Source organism: Fomitopsis serialis, assembly GCF_022376445.1.
Source record: "Fomitopsis serialis strain Sig1Antser10 chromosome Unknown B0H18scaffold_5, whole genome shotgun sequence".
NCBI classification, from domain to species: Eukaryota; Fungi; Basidiomycota; class Agaricomycetes; order Polyporales; family Fomitopsidaceae; genus Fomitopsis; species Fomitopsis serialis.
The window spans coordinates 405,258-421,660 of NW_025954965.1; the positions used below are offsets into that span (position 1 = coordinate 405,258).

Genomic DNA, 16,403 nt, shown 5'->3' on the forward strand with positions numbered 1-16,403 from the left:
TCAGCATGGATGGTGACTCATTGCAAGCCCCGCAGCATGTCGGCTAATTAGAAGCCCACACGGTGTCTCGCACAGAGGAGCTGATTAGGACGAGTAGCCCCAGAGTCGCCTGCGATCTGCCCATAGGAGAGTTAGAAGCACAGTCTTAACGACTCGATCGTGCGGCACAAGTGCGGCCTATCTGATAAGATGGCATACGAGTACTTTCGGCATGCCGTGGGGCCTGGAGCTTAACGAAAGACCAGCGGCCTTCCGCAGTCGAGGTTCGGCCGTATACGCGCGTACAAAACCGAACCTCGACGCCGTCGTACGCAAGTCGGACAACGTTCACGCCTGTTCGCATCCGAGTCCACCTAGAGCTGGCATAGTGATACTGAAATTGAGCAGTAGCCGCTACTAGGCCTTCTCGAGTCTTCAAGCTTCAAGCTTCATGAGCAGTTGGTCCGTGCAAACGAGCGCTTCTTACGTTCTGCACATCGATTTGAAGAGTGGCCTTCGGAGGCATGCATCCTCAAGACACCGTCTCGTTGAGCAGTCCACCCAAGAACTCAGACCGTGGTACTGACCGAGTAACCTAACCCGGTGGCCGGAGGAACGAGGCAGTAGGATGAGCAATCACGTGCAGTGTAAGGCGTGTGTTGCGAGACGCGCTGTCGCGGTCGTGGGAAAGTTGGCGCGCTGTGACCTCGACACGAACCATCACCTCCGCCTGCCGTCACACACGGCTACCACGCGTCGCGCGCCATGTCGCGCCTCACCGCCGCCCAAGTCATCGCCCTCGGGGAGTATCTCGAACCTGACTTCGAACCTAGCACTCTCACCGTCGCTCAGCTGCTCGGCGTCTTTGGCTATCACAATGTGAACTATCCATCCCAGTACACCAAGCCCCGGCTTGTCCAGCTATTCAACGACGAGGTCAAGGCTAATGCAAGCAAGCTGCGGAGGCAGAGGATCAAGAAAGAGAGCAGTCAAGCCAGCGATGACGGCATAACTGATGGCCTCACTGGGCGTCCGATCAATGAAGGAAAGAAGGCAAGCGATCTTATGCAGTCAACGGGCGACTTGTCCACTAACCTCCGGGCAGCCTGTAACGAGAAGATCCTCAAGACGCTCATCACGAGCACCTCCTGAACAGCTTGAAGAGCCTGAGCCTGCTCCTGTGCGTTTCCTGCCTGGTTTGAATCCACCACGTTGTCGCCCCTCTTATTCTGTACATCATCTAGGCGAAGAGACGAAGATCGTCCGCCCAGCCCTCCCTCGGTGGCCCTTCTCGCCAGAAATCCAAGTCCGCAAAGCCAGTGGAACCAGTGCTGGTAGAAGAGAGCGAGCCTGAAGAAGAAGAAGAAGTCGCTCCGCGCAAAGTGGGCAGAAGCAAGAAGAGTGTATGTGACTGATCCTTGCTCCAAGTCCTAGGCTCTCATGTAGTACGTAGACGACAGATGCAGGCAGCGAGACGCGCCGCGTATCGCAGGCCTTCCCTGAAGATTCAGGCTGGGAGGATAACAACATATTCCAGTCCGGCGCAGAGTCTTCTTCTCCAGCTCGTCCTCCGCCCCGACGCACCCGTCGGACCAGTACGTCAGCGCGACCCGCACCCAAATCACGCAAATCCCTGTCGGCGCCACCGCAATATGCCTCTGAATCGCCCGAGAGGGGCACCGAACCAGCTCGGCTGCCGAGAGCCAAGCCGCCATCCACTGTCAAGCTACCGTCTTCGGCAAAGCCACGCTCCACTTTTAAACCTCCTTCGAATGTCTTTGACCCTCAGCTCCCACCCGACGTCCAGCGCGAGACACGCTCCAGCTCTCGGTCGAGGAGGGGGTCTGCTGCTCCGGAAGTCAAGCAAGAGCGACTGTTCATGATTCCTTCGCAGGTCACTGAGGAACAGGAAACGGACCTCGAAGAAATGCGGCAGATGGAGGCTCTTCGCGAGGACATTGCGTCCCCGGCTGCCGAAGTAGAGCCAGAAATGCCAGTAGTGCCCACGGAGGATTATCAAGAGCCGGAGGATGACGTGTCTCAGAACCCGAGGAGTACACGGACGAGCAAGTTGCTGCTGTGTCCAAGCGAATCTCAGAAGGTGGACAAGTCGTGCGACAGCAATCAGAATCCAAATCTCAGGGGCACTCGTTCTTCACTCGTCTTGTCATGCTGTTGCTTTTCTTATCAAGCTCCAGTATGCTCTACGAGTATAAGCGCGAGTCTTCAGAGATCGGTTTCTGCACTGCTGGCACTACGACGAATCCTGTCCTTGAAGAGAGGCAGGCGCGGGCTGCAGCGGTCGAGTTGTGCCAGAGAGAGAACATGACCACTTTGCACGTGTCGCATACAGGGTCGGCCGCGTCCCCTGTCCCTACCGGTACTGCCAGTGCTTCCGGCCAGCAGTCCCACTCTGCAGACGATAGTGCCGTCGAGCTGTGCCCCCCTCCTGCCCTTCTGCCTCTGCCATGGCCAGAGACGTGCACTCCCTGCCCCCGACATGCGACATGTACACCCTCGTCAATCACCTGCGAGAACGGCTACGTTCTCCGCTCGCATCCGCTTCTTTACTACGTGCCCATCCCCGATTCGTCGCCCCCCAATCAATTGTCGTACACGACCTTTACTCGCCCTAGAAGCTTGCTTGCGACCGACGTGGACGTGCCGGAGTTGATCTACTCTGCGGTCTCAACACTATTCGATGGCTTACCCGGGCTTGGTGCCGTCGCATTCCCGCCGCGTTGTGTCGCAGATCCGCGGCGCAGGCGACACATCAATGGAATGGGCAAAAGCATCGAGACGTTCCTTGCCGCAGAAAGAGGCAAGCGTCTCTGCTCTGGGGAGGGCGCTGGTCTACCCGAAATTACCGACATCGAACAAGCTAAGAAATGGGGCAGGGAGCTAGAGAAACTCAGGGACGAGAGCATGAAGAAGACATCGGTAAGTTTGTCTGGTCCCCACCATGCAGGAACCTCGCTCATTACACAATGCGCAGCCCAACCTGCTTCCGCTGTTCAATGACACCTTCAACGAAGCTATCACGCAGCTGGTGGATTGGGGCGTTGTCTTTATGGCCGAGGATAAAGAGTGCGTCCATTACGTTGTCTGATTCCGGACATTTGCTCACAAGACTCGTTCTAGCGGCACTCGCTACATCGCTTCGAAGAATCCCTCGTTGGATGTAATTTGCACCCTGACAGTCAAGTCGCGTGAAACCTGGGCCCAATGGAGGGCTTCCGTCATTGGTACGTCGCGCATCCTTGTTCCCCCACCCTCAAACACTGAGACGAACTTCCGACCGCCGCTGTCTGCAGGAAGCGCCCTCTTATTTCTGAGTGCCTTGGTGCTTAAACGCCGAAGGGCCCAGAACGCGGCAGAGAACGAGCGCGTAGCGGGTCTGGTGCAAATCGCACTTGACCTCCTCCGGAACCAAGAATTAGCGTATCACACGGATCCCGTCACCGCGCCGCACCCCTACCTGTCGTCGGTCCAGCTGCGTGACCTAGTCTTGCAGGACGAACATTCGGTTAGCGCCCGCACACGCCTCTGGCATCGCGTCGAACGCGTCGTCGAGGGCAACACCAACGTCCGCACGAACCTCGAAGAGGTCGAGGGTGGTGACGAGCAGCGTGTCTGGCACTGGGTTGGAAGTGCCGGCAAGCTTGGTGCTCCTCCAGCAACTGGACGGCACGTACCAGTGGACGAAAGAAACCCTTAACGGCGACGTTGTCATTCGTGTATGCGCCATTTCCGCCCTGGCTGGCCCCCTTTCCCCCTACCTGAACTGTATTCCTCTACTTATGGTGTTCCATTTCCCCCTTCTGCTGTCGTCCCTCGTCGCGTCCATGTGCTGCTCTGCTGTCGGAACCTCCGCTGTGGAATTGGGGTGCTCCCCTACTGCTACCTATGTTCTCTTTGTCAGAAACGCTGACTGTACCAGTACAATCTATATCTCCTATGGTTCCTGTGGCTATCCACGAGTGTTCCGAAGTTTGCGGGACAATTCAGTAGACTGCCGCTGTTGTTGTGACAGCTCTAGACCATGTCCTCCTTAGTTGTTGTATGAAACGAGGTGCCGAGTACGAGGGTGCGAAGTGCCTAATGCGAACGAGGGTGCCTGCTACGCCTTCTTACCAATACGCAGGCTCTAGGCCGGCATGATGCAGACTCGCCGCAATTGTCTGCGGAGGCGCCGGGACACCAGATGGCGCAATTGAGTCGCTGGCCTGGATCTCAGAAGCAGCGGGATCGGGCAGCCAGTCCCGCACGCGCACACCCGCGAGCCACTCTGCGAATCCTGCACAGTGTGTCCCAATGGTGCCAGAGGATCGTTGATCGTCCCACGCAGCAGCGTCAGTCAGGAAGGTCTCGATTCATCGGAGCGGTACAGCCTATCAGAACCTGCCACCCCGCGCCGCTTCCCTACTACCTGAACCAAACCACGTAGCCAGATCCGCGGACGGGCACCCTACTGCCTGCTGGGCGGTCACGCGAGTCCCCAGGGGTGCCCGAGTCGCCCTCCGCTGTCGTTCGGTCGGAGTGGCTGGCTAGCTCCACTCCGCCGGCGTCGTCCAGCGCATGTCGGAGTCTCCTGGGGGCAGCCCGGCCTGGATCTTCTCGATCAGAGCGCGCTTCATGAACTGCTCCTCAGCCAGTGCGCGCGCGGTCTGGAAGAGGCAGGATTCAGCGAGAGGTGCCAGCCCGTCGAGAGAGAAGCGTACAGACCCTGATGAATTTCTCCAGGTCCATGCGGCCGGAGTTGAGTGCGCGGTGGAGGTGATAGATTGTGTCCTCGATGGCGTTGTCTTCCGCGACGAGGTTGATCAACCTGACGGGTTCCATGTCAGCAAAACAGCGCGGCATGGAAGGCAAGCGACGGAGCGCAATGAATCGAGCGGCCATGGAAGACCCACACTGACGGAACATGTCACCAGCCGACATGCCCGCCACGACACCGGGTGCTCACCGCGCGCCCAACGTCACGACGCAAAAACGCCCTCCGCGCACCAAAAAAATGACCCACTGATTATGCACGATCGTCGTCGAGCACACGAGCTCGTCGACCTCGGGGTCGCCCTTCCTCCTGAGCTCCGCGACGTTCCGCGCGCCCGCGTCCACGACGCCGCGCATGCGCGCCGCGGCCGTCGCGCACACGTCGCGCACGGCCTCGAGGCGCGCCATCTCGTCGCGGAGCGCGGGCGCGCCCGCGAGGAGGTCCGCCTGGTGCGCGCGCAGGCGCTCCGCGTCGAGCGCCATCGCCTGCTGCAGCGACGCGAGCTCGGACTGCAGCTTCGCGTGCACCGTCTCGTGCAGGCGGCGCAGCTCCGGGTTCGGCGGGCGGGGCGGCGCGCGCGCGCCGCGCGGCGGGGGCGCGGCGGCCTGCACGGCGGAGAGGTCCTCGGCGTCGAGCAGGTCGGGTGGGGGGAGGTGAGGCGCGGGGGCTGACGGAGGATTGGGCGCGGCGGGTGGTCTGTGGTAGTGCGGCGGCGCGTACCCTCCTGTTGGCTGGGGCGAGACGAAGGGCGGGGGCAATGCAGGGGGCGGCGCATCTGGCGGTATGCCACCTGCTGGCGACGCTGGCGGTGGGTAGTTTCCATGCGGTAGCCCAATTGAGACGGCCGACGAGGACGGTGGATGATGTGGGATAGGGGGCGGCGACTGACCCGGCGGCAATGCAGATCGAGTGGTATGCGGTGGCCGGGCTTGTCGCTGATCTGCGTAAGACATCCCCAGGGGCGCCGGTGAGCTGGCGACGCGCGAGAGGGGTGCGGGGTCGCCGGCGGGAACATCGATCGGGCGGCCTGGCGCGTGGGGAGTGTATGTCGGGGGCACCGGTGAGTTACCGATGGATTGAACGCCTGATGGCATCGGGGGATGCGGCGGCACAGGAGGCGGTGGGCGCATGCCAAGGGCCGGCTTTGCATCGGGAGTTTGGCAAAAATAACCGACCAGGAAATCAGCGGGGCACGGTATGACGCTGTCGATCGACTTACATTGCCGAGAACACCGAGCGAAGGGTTGTGCGCATGGGCAGGGGCAGGCGACTGCACGCTGGGAGTTCTGGAAACCGACGCTGCTACCGGGCTGATGGCGGGAGTGCCAGGTTTGGCAGGAAGAGGCGGAGGGGCATCATTACTCGTTGCTGGGACAGGAGACGACGTCTGGGAATGCGTAGGAGCATGCACACCAGGTACCGGCGGTGGAGGCCGCGAAGAGTAGTCCGGGCCTGTCGGGCGGGGCAGCGTGGCTGGCTGGGTCGCCGCGTGTGCAGGTCGGAATAGACCGGAGGAAGACGCGAGAAATTGTCCTGCATGGCTTGGAAGAGTGCGACGAGACTGCACCCCTGTGGTGGATCCGGCGCGTCAGTATCACATGAGCGCGTCGAGGACGGAGGACGCACCTCGGGCTTCTTCTCCCAATCGCGCAAGTACTGGATATGGGACCTTCCGCTGACGTCCATGTCAGGCCCGGGGCGAACGAGCATGTCGCTGGTGGGGACGACGTATGCGATAGGGGGCTGCTGCGGGTATTCCCTGGTGAGCCACAGTGCGACTGGAATGTTGTACGACGCGCCGCGGAATGCTATCGGGAGGAGCCCATGGAGGCAGAGGAGCAGCTGGGTGCGGCCGTCGTCGAAGGCTGCGAAAGACGGGGGAGTGAGCACGGATCGCGGCACGAGGACGCAGGGCGTTTGGACTGAACTGTAGACGTCTGTCTTGGGTCTGATGGTGGGATAGCGGGTGAGGGCGGCGTCGACGTGGTGGAAGAGGGCGTCCCTGTGTGTGTAGGGCTGGGTGTTCTGGCGCAGCCACTTGTGCAGCAGGTTTTCGTGCGAGCCCATTGGCAGACGCGACGACGAGCGTGCCCGTCTCGCGCCTGCCTCGCCGCCACCGGCAGGCGCCCGGCGCGCCACATGCTGAGCGCCGGCAGGGCCGGGGCAGCCGGTGGCGGGGTGGCGGAGCGGCGGGGTATCGAGACTCCGCCTGAAAGGCGCGCAGGCCCGATGGACCGGTGGGCGGTGAGTAGCAGCGTGTGCGCGTGTGCGGCGTCTTCGGGCGCTGTGCGCTGGGACGCCGGGGCTGTGGGCGGCGTCTGCGGGCAGCGTCTGCGGGCAGCACAGCAGTGCACCAGCTGACACCGCGCAAGAGCCCGGGTGACGTGCAGCGGGCGGAGGACGGCCGCGGGGGAGGGCGCAGAGACGGCGCGCCGGGCCAGGGCTGCTCGTTCGAGGGCATCGGGCGAGGGCATGTACCTCCGCGTCGCGCTATGCAAGATTTGCTTCCGCTGCGAGCGTGATCTGCCACCGCGCGCGATCCATCTCGCCCTCGCTGCGCCTGCTCGCCGTCGCGCTCGAGCACATGGCCCTCGGTCCTGCGAGGTGCGTCTCCGTGACCGGCGGGCGGGCGCAGGTCCGAGCCCCGTTGTTGTCCGTTCTGGGCGAGTCGCTTGAGCACGCCGCGGGGAGAGTCCCGTTCGGGAAGGCTGAAAGAGAGCCTCGCTCGGTGCGAATTCGCTTCGTCGCCGGCACACCACATGAGAAGCTGCGACGCTCCCCTGTCACCAGCCCGCCAATTGTGCACCGTGCGTGTGGCCGCCCGGAGACGCGCTCGCGGTCACGCAGCTGCAGCGTCGCCCGCTCGCCCGGTCGTGCACCGGTAGTGCATCTGCGCTGCATCTGCGCTGCTACAGTCCCCGGGCCCAGATCGCCCGCTTTTGTTTTCCATTCCCGTCCCAGACGCACGCAAGCTCGCCCAGCCGCCCCGATCCTGCCACACATCGACCGCTGCCCCTAGCGACTAACTGCATATCTCCACATCAGTGGGCCTCTCCTCCCATACCCGGATCACGACGCCTCTCGGCTCTCGACCCAGCGCCGAATCGCACGTCTGCACAATCACCACTCCAGACAGCCATCCTATCAGCAGGCGGGCGCTACTCCCTCGGCTCCTTCGACGGCCTATTTCGCATATATAACCCCTTCTCCGTCCCCGCCCTGCCTTCTCTTCTCCCTTTGTTCCTTCCAAATATCGGCCCTCCCATTTCACATGCTTATATCCTTTCGCTCGTAATGTTACGGTACGCTCACCCTCAATGCACGCCCGCCCGCGCCCTCACCTCTCGAAGCTCCTCCACCTCCAACTCGAGCATGGAGTCCAACGAGCCTACAAAACGCAAGTCCCTCACCCCCCAGCGCAAGCACCACAACTCCTCAAGGACGGCAACGAAGTCTGGTCCCAAGAAGTAGAACGCATTTTCGTTGAAGGTGACGCCCTTTTACGTGTACCACAAGGAGCCAGAAGCTGATTTACGGACGCTGTCCCCCACAGGTCTGCGCAAGTACTGGGAGTCCCCTTGGGCCACCTATTCCCGCGGCCGCAGTCGCTGGCGCAACCAGTTTATGGTCGACCATCTCAAGAAACATGGCATCGAGCGGTCCAAGAAGCAGGTCGCGAGTCACATCCAAGTACTGCGCAACATGTGGAGAGGCGAGCCAGGTACGTCCGCACAAAGCACCGCACAGCTTCTGACTCCAGTGTATGGCTGACACTTCATCCAGAGTTTCACCTCGTCGCCGGAGGGGAAGAACTATTTCAGGAGAACGGCCTTCTCGCATCGCCTAAGCTCACTGAGGGCACCGCTTCGCCGGAGGCCTCGCCGCCGGCCAACCTCGACTCGCCTGACTGGCGTTCGTCGTGGTCTTCGTCAGCGTCGTCGGCGCCCGACTTCTCTGCCTTTCCGCTGAACTTCGGCGCGTCGACGTCGGCGCAGCGTCTCAGCCCTCCTGCGCACACGATGGCGGTTCACCACTCCGACCCGGCGTTGCCGTCATTTGTGTCCGGAACGGACTTCGCTACAGTCACGCCCGCCAGCATCGCTCGCCCGCGCTCGTCCTCGGTCAACCTCGAGCCGCTCTCACTTGGCCCGGCGCTGTTCAACCTCCCACAGAGCACCTTGCCTGACACGCCCGACTTCACATTCATGCCTCAGACATTGCCCCCACCCAATCGGCTCTGCAACATTAACCTCTGGACCGACAGTTCGCCGATGTGCCTCATCGACGTCGACAAACTCACGACATCGGCTTCGACCGCGTCATCCGCGTCCGGCCAGCGCCCGCCGCCCTTCCGGATACTGCTCCGTCTGCACCTCAAGTACCCCCCGAACGACGTGCACAGCCCGCTCGCGTTCCAGGGCTTCCACGCGATGGTCTCATTCGCGCTGCCCTGGGCGTCCTCGGCAAAATGCCACACCAAGACGTGGGCAGGCAAGACATGCACGAGCCACGAGGTCGGTCTGCTCGAGCAATTGAATCCCCAGCAGCCGCAGGCGATGCTGCCCGGCGGCGCCGTCCCGTCGTCCATGCCCATCGCGCACCTCCCGCAATCCGCCCTGAGCCGGTGCAGGTGGCTCGAACCCAGTACGTGTGCAGCACGCCCGTGATGCCGCCCCCTCCTGCATGCGTGGACCTCATGTTGACTGAACACACGTGTGATTCTTGCCTTTACAGTGGTCCAGAGCATCTCGCAGCAGATCGTCGTCGACACGGACGTCCTCGCCGTCATCCTCTACACCATCGACCGCTCCGCGGGCGCAGCGGACGCGCCCGCGGTCGAGCTTGTTGGGTTCCACAAGTACCCGTGGCGCTCGGCGGCCACCCACAGCCTCTGGCATCCCCGCCCATCTCGCCTGTGACGTCGTTCGCTTTCCCGGGTACGCGGGACCTCCCACACCACCATCATCGCACGGCAGCTGCGTCCGCCACCACCGCATGCACCAGGAACCGGCGGTGACTTCGCGCTGCCATCCACCATGGGCTTCAGCCACACGACGGCACCGCGCGGCCCTTGCACTGGCTCTGGCACTGGATCAAGGAACACGCAGAAGTTTTTCTGAACTGTCTGATTCTGCGTGTCGGCACCGAGTGTCCCACTGACTGACCTTGTGTCCCCTCCGCCGCGCGTTGGACGTACCGTGCGAACGCCTGTCCTCCCTACCTTCGTATTCGATTATTTCTCCTCGGACGTTTCAGCGGACCGTTCTTAACCTGTGCGTACCCCCTCCCCTGCCTCCTGCCCCGTTCCACGCTGTATCGTTACGTACCTGAGATTATGTAGATGTATCAATCAACCTATTCGACCCAAAATAAATGTAGCCGTTAATCCCTCTCTCCTCCGTCGTGTTATGGGTCCCGACTCTGCCAGTACTTGTACGTACGAGTAGCCTAGGATGTCGAATGCAATACTTTGCGCGCCTGCGTGCGAACGCGGGCGTCCAGGTGTCTGTGGGCCAGGACATGCAGTTCCCAGAACGTCGTGCCGAACGGATTGCTCAGTTGTGGATCGTCGAGATCTGGGCGGTACAGCCCGTTGCCGCCCCGATCCTCGGTGGACAGCAGCGCCTCGAGCTTCGGATCTCGCTCGACGAGCACGCCGACGAGTTCAATCGCCGTGAGGCTGACGCGGCGGCCAGTGGAGGGCGGCGGTCAGGAGACGCTTGGCGAACGCAGCGGCGCGCCACGGCGGTGCCACGGACAGGGATACCCGCGGGGTGAACACCAAGTGCAGCGCGCGGAACAGCATGTCAGCGGTGGTAGATGGCTGGAGACACGCACGTCGGACCTGAACGCAACCGCGGGCACGGTCTCGACGTCATGCGCCATGCTGAGCGCGGGCAGGATGGCGTACAGGCGGTGGACAAAGTCGCCCAGGTCGATGTCGAGTGCTTCACCTGTCAGAGACCGCGATTATGCTTCAGCCGTCTGACCGCAATGACGCAGATGCGCGCACCTTGTCCGGACAGAAGCTCGAAAGCGGTGACGATGCACAGCAATTCGTACTGCGCGCTCCTGCTGTCTGGCGTATCATGATCCGTCCGCCCGTGTCCCCGTCTGCCACGTCCGGATCTCGAGACATGATCCCTTTGAGGACTTGCAACAGGTCACGGAAGAAATCGATGTTGACCAAATGCGAGAATTTGGATATTCCCTGGAGGGCCGCGGGAAGCAGCGGTGTCGGCGTGGGATTCTTGAGAATCCTGAAATAGAGAACAAAGAGCAACTTCAGCGTCTCGGTTTGCTGTAAGATGGTTGCCGTTAACACCCAGACTGATAATGGAAATGGAAGCTCCATCTACCTTCGCCGCGCGCTCTTCTTTGTCAACCTCCGCTTCTGCCTCACGCATTTCCTTTGCGATCTCCTTCTTCTCTTTGAAGACCTTCTTCGCCTTCTTACTCAGATGTGGCCGCTCTGCCTTTTTGTTCTTGGCCTTCTTCGTCACCTTCTCGGGCTGATCTTTGTCCGCCCTGGTTTCTGACGCCCGGACACCAAGTTCGGTTTTCAATCGCAGATAGAGCAGACATGATAGGACATCCGGATGGACGTTAAACTTGCGTTCCTTGATCATGCGGTTCAGCAGGCGTACAATCTCCAGCGAGGCATCGCCTGTGTTGTCCCCGCGAAACACCTTGATGAGGGAGTTGAGACACAGATCTGACATCTGGCGATGGCAATCTGGGTAAGCAATCGGAAACGGTCATACCGAACAGTGCGACAATGACACACCGGGTCCCAGGACTTTTTGCTCAAGTATGCAACCACGCAGTTCATCAAGTTCACACGGAAGTTGAAGTGCGTGAGTTCAACGAGCAAGGAGCACATACACTGAAGAGCGGTCTCAGCGAGATCATTCTTCGCTAATGAAATCTGTTAGTCGCTCGCCGTGCGCTGTATAAGTCTCCACTGTTTACCTTTGATCTCGGCCTCGAGCACGCGAAGGTAGTTCTGATACACTGTGACCAACCCTTGTTCCCAGTCTCGTGTACGCTGGACCATCTGGCTGACCTTCTCCGACTTCTCTATGTCAGTGAGCGCACGTATACGATAACCCGGTATGATGTCCTTGAATACCGCCAACTGAGACAATACTGTCAGCTTGCGGATGACGGGATCGTTCGGAATGGGTTCAGGATGGGAAGGCGTGGAAATTTCAGGCAGGGAGAACGTATGCAGTCGTCTCAGAAGGCCGATCTACAAAGTGCGTTAGATCAAAGAAGCGCATGGGTAGCGGAGACGATTACACTGTTTTCTGGCTCTGCAACTATTTCCTGGCATATGCCAGCTAATTGCTCCTTTGCTCCTTGTATACGGGCTTTGCGAGACTTGTTGCCGATGACATCGACTACTGCTGGACGTCCGAACCGAGCGCCAGTGGATACGTCCTCTACTTTGTATTCAGGGATGGGTTCGTCCTCCTCGGGATAGTCTTCGTTCTCTTCAGTCTCCTCCGCATCAAGGATAACCTTGTCTTTGCTCTTCTGTATTCGTCCGTCAGAGAGCTTGATAGGCAGCCTCTCAACTCCTTTCTCCGTCTTCTCTTCAGGGTCCCAGGACGGTCTACGCTTTCGAGGGATGGTCTCGTATGACATCTCTTCTTCGTCTGAGCCCGCCTTTGGCTTTTTGCGTGGTCCTCTAACACTGGAAGACGAACTTGCTCCCGAGTCTGAGACCATACGGCAGAAGCAGCATCGGCCAAGTCTTCTTCCTCATCTTCTGTATCATCACCGACACTGGAACCCCAGTCATCTTCGTCTTCATCGTGGGAGTCGACGGACGGCAGGTCGTCCTGCGGAGCACACGAACGGGTTTATGGAGGCGGTGCAGACGTTCGGTCTCCTTTTTACTCCTGAGCAAAAGGTTAATGGCCCAAGGGCAAGGTGACGGCTGCCGGATGGTCGCTTACCTGGCAATACCCTTCTCGTCCAACCTACTCAAAAACCCTACCGCGTCGCCATAATCCTCAAATGCGTCCAGATCTTCGTCTGAGAGCTCAATGTCCTCATCATAAGCGGGAATTGGAATAATATCTCGATTGCTGCTTTCTCTTTGCCCTTGACTTTGGACTTGCTGGACGGTTTCTTCGACTCGGTGTCCTTGGAGATCTTGCGCTTTTTAGATGCACCCTGGTCACACGGCTCAGCATGAGCGGTGTATATCATGAATGCAAATAAATCACCTGTGTTGGTTGTGCTTTCCGCTTGTTGTTCGACTTGACAGCCATCTAGCTTGGAGGATTTGCAGAGCAAGTCTCAGCGAGAGCGTAACTTACTGCATGGCAGAGCGCCCAGGATGCAGCAAGTCGATCGAGAAAAGAGATCTGGCGTTCTATTCCCACGTGTCACGCGCCTGACGCGTTCGCGCGACGCGTTCAGACGCGTGCCACTCTTCTTCCGTGCATTCACTCCAGGGGCCGCCGGTCCTAGCATCTATACCACAACCATTCCTTCCAAGCGACAAAGTATGCGCAACCCGGCCAACCCCCCTATAAAGCATATACTACGGCCCCATCACATCAACCTCCTTGTCATCGTCGTCCTAGCGTTCCAGACATTCGATCATGCGCCCGATGGACCACTCCCCGCGCCATTCATGCTTCACCTCTATCGCATCCTCATTCGCGAACTCTCTGAAGTGAGATGAGCTGTGATTTGTGCAATATACTGAGTCCGACCATCCATAGGTAATGGAACCGAAGGGTTTCGGCGATCTGACTACGGAAATCATGAGAGGTCCTATGGGCGACCTTCCAACTGCGCAGAAATTCTGCCAAAGTTTCTCGAGCGAGGTGAGACCGTGTATTAGATGCTACTTCACAGCCTGACTTTCCCAGCATCAACGACTGCAACGGCCACAAGATCTGTCTGACTTCTTCTCAAGTACGTCTGTCCAACTCGTACATGTATATTGATAGGACGATGTACCGCATTTTCAGACCTGCATACACTCTATCTGGATAGAGACGAGGAGGACGTAAGGTCTATGCTAGTAACATCCTGACTCTGACTCAGCATCTATCAGAACATGTCAGATTTTGTCGGTTGACTTGACCATTCGCAACACGCGGAAAACAACTGAATATAATGATCCACCTAGGGCCGACGCTCCCTCTTTGGGTATTTCTGCCATCGATGTTACATCAGCTCTCGCAAGCTATCTTTCACCGGCCTCTCCAAATTGCACCGGGACTACATATCCTGGATCGAACTCACCTACCCAGCTGGCCTCCACCCAGATGAGCGCTCAACGGTACTTCCGGGCTATGAAGATACTAGAGAGGATGCCCTCACAATGGGTATGAGGCAGTCACATCACTCGGCTCTTGTTTTGTTAATTCACGACAACAAGACTATTTGGTTCATAAGACGCAGAGCGACAAGAAGCCTCACGCGGTCGGGACCGCACTCGGCGAGTGAGTAGATCCGCGGTTGCTACTTGATGACGTGAAACCTGTACCTAACGAATGCAGTTACGAGAAAGCAGCGGCCATAGGTGACGAGAATGGCGCGACAGAACATTTGCGACGCTTCTTCGAGCAGCACTTTCACGAGCTCATGATTCGTACGTGTTCTCTTGCAATCATAAACAACGACACTCAATGATATTGATTTCTCAGAGGACTCCGGCAACACGGCCTACTCAACGTTGCCCGGAGACATTACTTGCACCACGAATTTGTTGCCTGCCGGAAGGTAGTATAAAAACGTCTATCAGGTTTCAAGTCGATCTAATGTGCCTTGTCGACGTCCTCAGACTCTTCAGGAGGCTATCGGCGTAGCGCGGACATGCGGTGACAAACTTACTCTGCAGGCCTGCATGAGGTATGGACTTAGGCGTCATATCAGTTTCTGACAGCATAACATTGTGTGGCGTAGTTTGCTCAACCGTCTGCCTCCTACGGAACGCGGTCGAAAGCCGATCATCAACGATATCCAGCCTGATCTGCATCCTTACGAGATTCTGCGCGATGTTGAGAAGCTCATGCAGATTGCCAATGTACGTTCGGTGACATCACGCTCGTAGGTACAATGACTGAGTGCCTATTCATGAATGCCTTCAGCAACAACCGCTGACGGCGGCTTTCGAGAGGATCATCAAAGCAGGAGGATTGTACGATCACTGGATCAACCTTCAGCGCGCCCCCTTCATAGAGGCGGAGCAGTGGGGCCCACATACCGTGCAAAGTGTAGTATGGAGCATGCACGGTACGTCTGAGTTCTTGCCCCGATCCTCAGTAGTACCCATTTCCCCCAAGGTTGCGCGAGACTGGCGCAAGTGCAAGAGAACATGGTCACCGCGTTCACTGAGGTCGGCGGGGCTGATAACAACCGGCTTACGGTCGCGTTAAATCGGGCATACTATGTGAGTATCGTCTCCGAAGGTCGTCTGACTGTGACTTCATGCTCGGCAATCTGTAGCGCGCTCGACAGGGTAAGTACGAAGCTGCCCTCGCCAGTCTCATCGACCCCGATGTGTGGCGAGGGCTGTACATGACAGACTATCATATTTGGGCGAACGAGATTTGGCATATTCTCGCCCTGCGTGCCAGTCGCCGGTAAGCCAACATATACAGCGGATAACCAGTATTGATGCTTGCTCACACGTTCGAAGTGGACAACCACGGCAGTTCACGGAGTTCCTGAAGCAACGCCGTCCGCACGGCGTGTACAAGGGCCGGGAGTATTGGAATGGAACTTCGATGTCGCTCGGGTCGATGATTCGGGATCCGATGTACGAGTATATACAAATGAAAGTGAGTGACACATGTTATTTCTGCGGTATCAACATAGTGTTGATACTCAGTTGCACTAACAAGGAAGCGGACCAAGGGTATACCTGGGTGGAACCACTGTTGACAGCCAGCTGGCAGGCCGAGTTTCAGCGTAGATACGGGCACTACCGAACAGCGCTCGTCCTGTTAGCCGACGTTGCGCTAGAGCTTGGGATGACGAAATGGTGTAGGAGAGTGATTGAGGAGATCCTACCTCAGGTACGCAGTGAGGCGTCGGCGTACTCCGGTATGCTCATGTTGGCAACACAGATTATTGGTGGGGATGATCTTGAACAGCGAGCGTTGACGTGTTTCGTGTTTGCACGTTGTATCATTGCCGCAGGGAATTGGTCGCGTGCGTAATCCGTTGATACCAGCGGTGTCCTCAAGTTAAACTTTGCCTTCCAGCTCAATCGCTGCAAGAATCCATCCCATACTTGGTCACTGCTGAGAAAGACTACGAGTTATTAGAAATGTTCCGGCGGTTGCAAGACGTTCGATATTTCTTGTCAGTGGTATACCACAATCTCGGCATGACGAAGGAGCGAGATGCTACCGCGGTACGGCACTTGAAAGCGGACTCCGACCGAGCAAAGGCGGCGACTGTTGTATTGGAGGAAATGGTCACGGAGGTCTGGGATCTTGTTGTAGATGTAGGTGCTGCACTGGCAGCTAGATGACCCGTACCATTACCTCGTACTTGAGCGCCGGCTAGTTCGGGTATGTACTATCAGCCTAATGTAGTGCAATCGTCGCCGCGTTCAAGCGCAGCGACAGTTGCCTGCGCGTCGCGCGCTGAACGAGACGCGTCATTAAGTGTG

The 16,403-nt window shown here is 58.6% G+C and overlaps 6 protein-coding genes across 6 annotated transcripts; 3 read left to right on the top strand and 3 right to left on the bottom strand.

The window, feature by feature from the left end:
• The first annotated feature begins 672 nt into the window (after positions 1-672).
• Positions 673-3,387, top strand: B0H18DRAFT_978182 (uncharacterized protein). Its single transcript, XM_048044303.1, has 5 exons — positions 673-1,032; positions 1,085-1,159; positions 1,224-1,382; positions 1,433-2,014; positions 2,035-3,387. The coding sequence occupies exons 1-5, from the start codon at positions 745-747 to the stop codon at positions 2,998-3,000; spliced, it is 2,070 nt and encodes a 689-aa protein (XP_047898629.1). The 5' UTR covers positions 673-744; the 3' UTR covers positions 3,001-3,387.
• Positions 3,388-4,254: 867 nt separating this feature from the next.
• B0H18DRAFT_978188 (Vps23 core domain-containing protein) lies at positions 4,255-5,126 on the bottom strand. Its single transcript, XM_048044304.1, has 3 exons — positions 5,003-5,126; positions 4,705-4,807; positions 4,255-4,646 (listed from the first exon to the last, which is right to left on the bottom strand). The coding sequence occupies exons 1-3, from the start codon at positions 5,107-5,109 to the stop codon at positions 4,527-4,529; spliced, it is 330 nt and encodes a 109-aa protein (XP_047898630.1). The 5' UTR covers positions 5,110-5,126; the 3' UTR covers positions 4,255-4,526.
• Positions 5,127-6,172: 1,046 nt separating this feature from the next.
• On the bottom strand, positions 6,173-7,660 carry B0H18DRAFT_487369 (uncharacterized protein). Its single transcript, XM_048038267.1, has one exon. The coding sequence runs from the start codon at positions 7,512-7,514 to the stop codon at positions 6,441-6,443; it is 1,074 nt and encodes a 357-aa protein (XP_047898631.1). The 5' UTR covers positions 7,515-7,660; the 3' UTR covers positions 6,173-6,440.
• A 410-nt stretch (positions 7,661-8,070) lies between these two features.
• On the top strand, positions 8,071-9,672 carry B0H18DRAFT_1114635 (uncharacterized protein; the record flags this gene model as incomplete). The annotated part of the gene is made up of 4 exons (XM_048033144.1): positions 8,071-8,242; positions 8,307-8,474; positions 8,537-9,397; positions 9,488-9,672. 4 exons carry the CDS (start codon positions 8,071-8,073, stop codon positions 9,670-9,672), a joined length of 1,386 nt encoding a protein of 461 aa, XP_047898632.1.
• Positions 9,673-9,918: 246 nt separating this feature from the next.
• On the bottom strand, positions 9,919-13,035 carry B0H18DRAFT_1181319 (nucleolar complex-associated protein-domain-containing protein; the record flags this gene model as incomplete). The annotated part of the gene is made up of 14 exons (XM_048035966.1): positions 9,919-10,433; positions 10,483-10,577; positions 10,610-10,707; positions 10,767-10,867; positions 10,891-11,054; positions 11,113-11,475; positions 11,523-11,671; positions 11,726-12,005; positions 12,056-12,452; positions 12,485-12,566; positions 12,614-12,660; positions 12,718-12,849; positions 12,879-12,937; positions 12,991-13,035. 14 exons carry the CDS (start codon positions 13,033-13,035, stop codon positions 10,202-10,204), a joined length of 2,244 nt encoding a protein of 747 aa, XP_047898633.1. The 3' UTR covers positions 9,919-10,201.
• Positions 13,036-13,206: 171 nt separating this feature from the next.
• B0H18DRAFT_978208 (uncharacterized protein) lies at positions 13,207-16,401 on the top strand. Its single transcript, XM_048044305.1, has 16 exons — positions 13,207-13,445; positions 13,495-13,599; positions 13,645-13,713; positions 13,908-14,106; positions 14,160-14,223; positions 14,281-14,372; positions 14,430-14,503; positions 14,565-14,632; positions 14,687-14,807; positions 14,872-15,016; positions 15,067-15,173; positions 15,230-15,366; positions 15,423-15,564; positions 15,628-15,801; positions 15,853-15,937; positions 15,991-16,401. Exons 1-16 carry the CDS (start codon positions 13,275-13,277, stop codon positions 16,260-16,262), a joined length of 2,025 nt encoding a protein of 674 aa, XP_047898634.1. The 5' UTR covers positions 13,207-13,274; the 3' UTR covers positions 16,263-16,401.
• The last annotated feature ends 2 nt before the right edge of the window (positions 16,402-16,403 follow it).

Excerpts from the sequence above, each read along its gene's own strand:
- B0H18DRAFT_487369 (XM_048038267.1), bottom strand. The coding sequence starts at position 7,514 with ATGTGGTGTGCCGGCGACGAAGCGAATTCGCACCGAGCGAGGCTCTCT.
- B0H18DRAFT_978188 (XM_048044304.1), bottom strand. The coding sequence starts at position 5,109 with ATGCGCGGCGTCGTGGACGCGGGCGCGCGGAACGTCGCGGAGCTCAGG. Across the intron at positions 4,808-5,002 it reads ACGACGATCGTGCATAATCA|GTTGATCAACCTCGTCGCGG; the intron begins GTGGGTCATTTT and ends GGAACCCGTCAG. Across the intron at positions 4,647-4,704 it reads ACCTGGAGAAATTCATCAGG|ACCGCGCGCGCACTGGCTGA; the intron begins GTCTGTACGCTT and ends TGCCTCTTCCAG.
- B0H18DRAFT_978208 (XM_048044305.1), top strand. The coding sequence starts at position 13,275 with ATGCGCAACCCGGCCAACCCCCCTATAAAGCATATACTACGGCCCCAT. Across the intron at positions 14,373-14,429 it reads CTTTCACGAGCTCATGATTC|GACTCCGGCAACACGGCCTA; the intron begins GTACGTGTTCTC and ends GATTTCTCAGAG. Across the intron at positions 15,017-15,066 it reads TGTAGTATGGAGCATGCACG|GTTGCGCGAGACTGGCGCAA; the intron begins GTACGTCTGAGT and ends ATTTCCCCCAAG.
- B0H18DRAFT_978182 (XM_048044303.1), top strand. The coding sequence starts at position 745 with ATGTCGCGCCTCACCGCCGCCCAAGTCATCGCCCTCGGGGAGTATCTC. Across the intron at positions 1,033-1,084 it reads CGATCAATGAAGGAAAGAAG|CCTGTAACGAGAAGATCCTC; the intron begins GCAAGCGATCTT and ends ACCTCCGGGCAG. Across the intron at positions 1,383-1,432 it reads TGGGCAGAAGCAAGAAGAGT|ACGACAGATGCAGGCAGCGA; the intron begins GTATGTGACTGA and ends TGTAGTACGTAG.